The sequence below is a fragment of the Nestor notabilis genome, unplaced genomic scaffold (assembly GCF_000696875.1).
Source record: "Nestor notabilis isolate BGI_N333 unplaced genomic scaffold, ASM69687v1 scaffold30293, whole genome shotgun sequence".
NCBI classification, from domain to species: Eukaryota; Metazoa; Chordata; class Aves; order Psittaciformes; family Psittacidae; genus Nestor; species Nestor notabilis.
The window spans coordinates 566-2088 of NW_009921138.1; the positions used below are offsets into that span (position 1 = coordinate 566).

The window sequence follows — 1523 nt, forward strand, 5'->3', positions numbered from 1 at the left end:
CAAGCCCTCAAAGGCCACACCAAGCCACCCCAAACCGCCACTGAAGAAGAGCCCAATGTGCCCCAAGCAACAGGCAGCCAACAGCAGGTTTTGCCATCACTCCCCAGCCAGCTCTGTGGCTTCAGGAAGGCCCCGAGGCCACTTCCCCCTCCCCATCCACCCCCCAACCCAGCACGTTTATAAAACAGGGTTTGTTTCTTGCTTTTTCTACCAAGCCAGCACTGGGAACCTCCTTGGCCGCAGCAGAACAGTCTCCCTGCGAGGTAGAGAGTCAATTCCAGGGCTGACAGAGCCTAAATTCAAACCCGTTTGTCCTAAGTTGAGGTAAAATGCAGTAGTTTATAGGAAGGGTTGCAGTGCCAGAGGGCCATCAAGATTCCTCGTTGCCAGAGTCATCCTCATCACCATAACAGCTCTCGGCCTCTTCCTCCATCTCATCATCCTCGTAATAGTCGTCATAGAAGAGGTCGGAGCCCTCATCAGGGGCTGGAGTCTTGGTCTTCACGCAGTACTCTGCCAGTGTGGTGGGGACCTTCACACCGTCCCGCTCAGCATCCACCTTTGTGCCCAAGACTTGCTTCCTGGAGGCGAGAAGCGGGAGGTGAGGATGGAGCCCTGCACCCCACACACGTCACTGCGGGCGGCTCATCCCCAGCCCTGGAGCCAAAGAGGAGCAGGACTCAGGCTGGGGCAAAGCTGAGCACGGAACCCACCAAGCTCCTCCTAAAAGCCACACTCTGAGCCAGAATCTTTCCCTCCTACCAGCCTGCAGATGGGACCCGAGGGGAGGTGAGAATCACAGCACCAAAGGATGCTTCTCTGGGCACCCTGTGCCAGCGCCTCAGCACCCTCACAGGGAAGAGCTTCTGCCCAAGAGCTCATCTCAATCTCCCCTCTGGCAGGTTCAAGCCATTCCCCTTGTCCTGTCCCTCCATCCCTTGTCCAAAGCCCCTCTCCAGGTTTCCTGGAGCCCCTGTAGGCACTGGAGCTGCTCTAAGGTCTCCCCTTAAGGAGCCTTCTCCAGGCTGTGCCCTCAGGAGCCTGTGTGCTGCTCAGCAAGTGTCTCCTGGTGCCACAGCAGGGCCAGGCCTCGCTCAGCCCTCACCCACCTGATGATGTCCGTGTACTCCCGGTCCTTCCCTTTGCTCTCCTTCCACTTGCGGTACATCACGGAGGCGTCCACATTGGCTGGAGAAAACGTGTTGGGTTCATTCAGCAGCGAGATGACGCTCAGCAGAATGGTCCTGGCCAGCGATAAACAGGAGCAGGTAAGAGCCAAGGCAGCGATTCCAAGAGGCTCCGAGTTCCACGGATCAGAGCAGAGCCTGGCTCACGCTCTTGCTGTTCCTCAGCACATCACACCCCCCAAGTGCCTCTCAGTGACCCCCGAGGCATCTCCCACAGGAGCAGAAGCAGCCCCCGTGGCCCCACATTCCCAGCCCCACCTCGGGATGAGGCTCAGCCCTCACCGCACGTTCTGTGTGGGGTTCCACCGCTCCGACGGCAGCTCCCCGCTCTGCGGG

The 1523-nt window shown here is 59.0% G+C and overlaps 1 protein-coding gene across 1 annotated transcript in view; it reads right to left on the reverse strand.

The window, feature by feature from the left end:
* Positions 1-370: 370 nt before the first annotated feature.
* The window catches only part of CDC34 (cell division cycle 34), a gene marked incomplete at its 5' end in the record, with an annotated part of 1921 nt that continues 768 nt past the window's right edge, over positions 371-1523 (reverse strand). The window contains 3 exons of the mRNA XM_010011018.1: positions 371-581; positions 1110-1244; positions 1470-1523. Coding sequence (XP_010009320.1) covers positions 371-581; positions 1110-1244; positions 1470-1523 — 400 coding nt within the window. The remainder of the gene's footprint in view (positions 582-1109; positions 1245-1469) is intronic.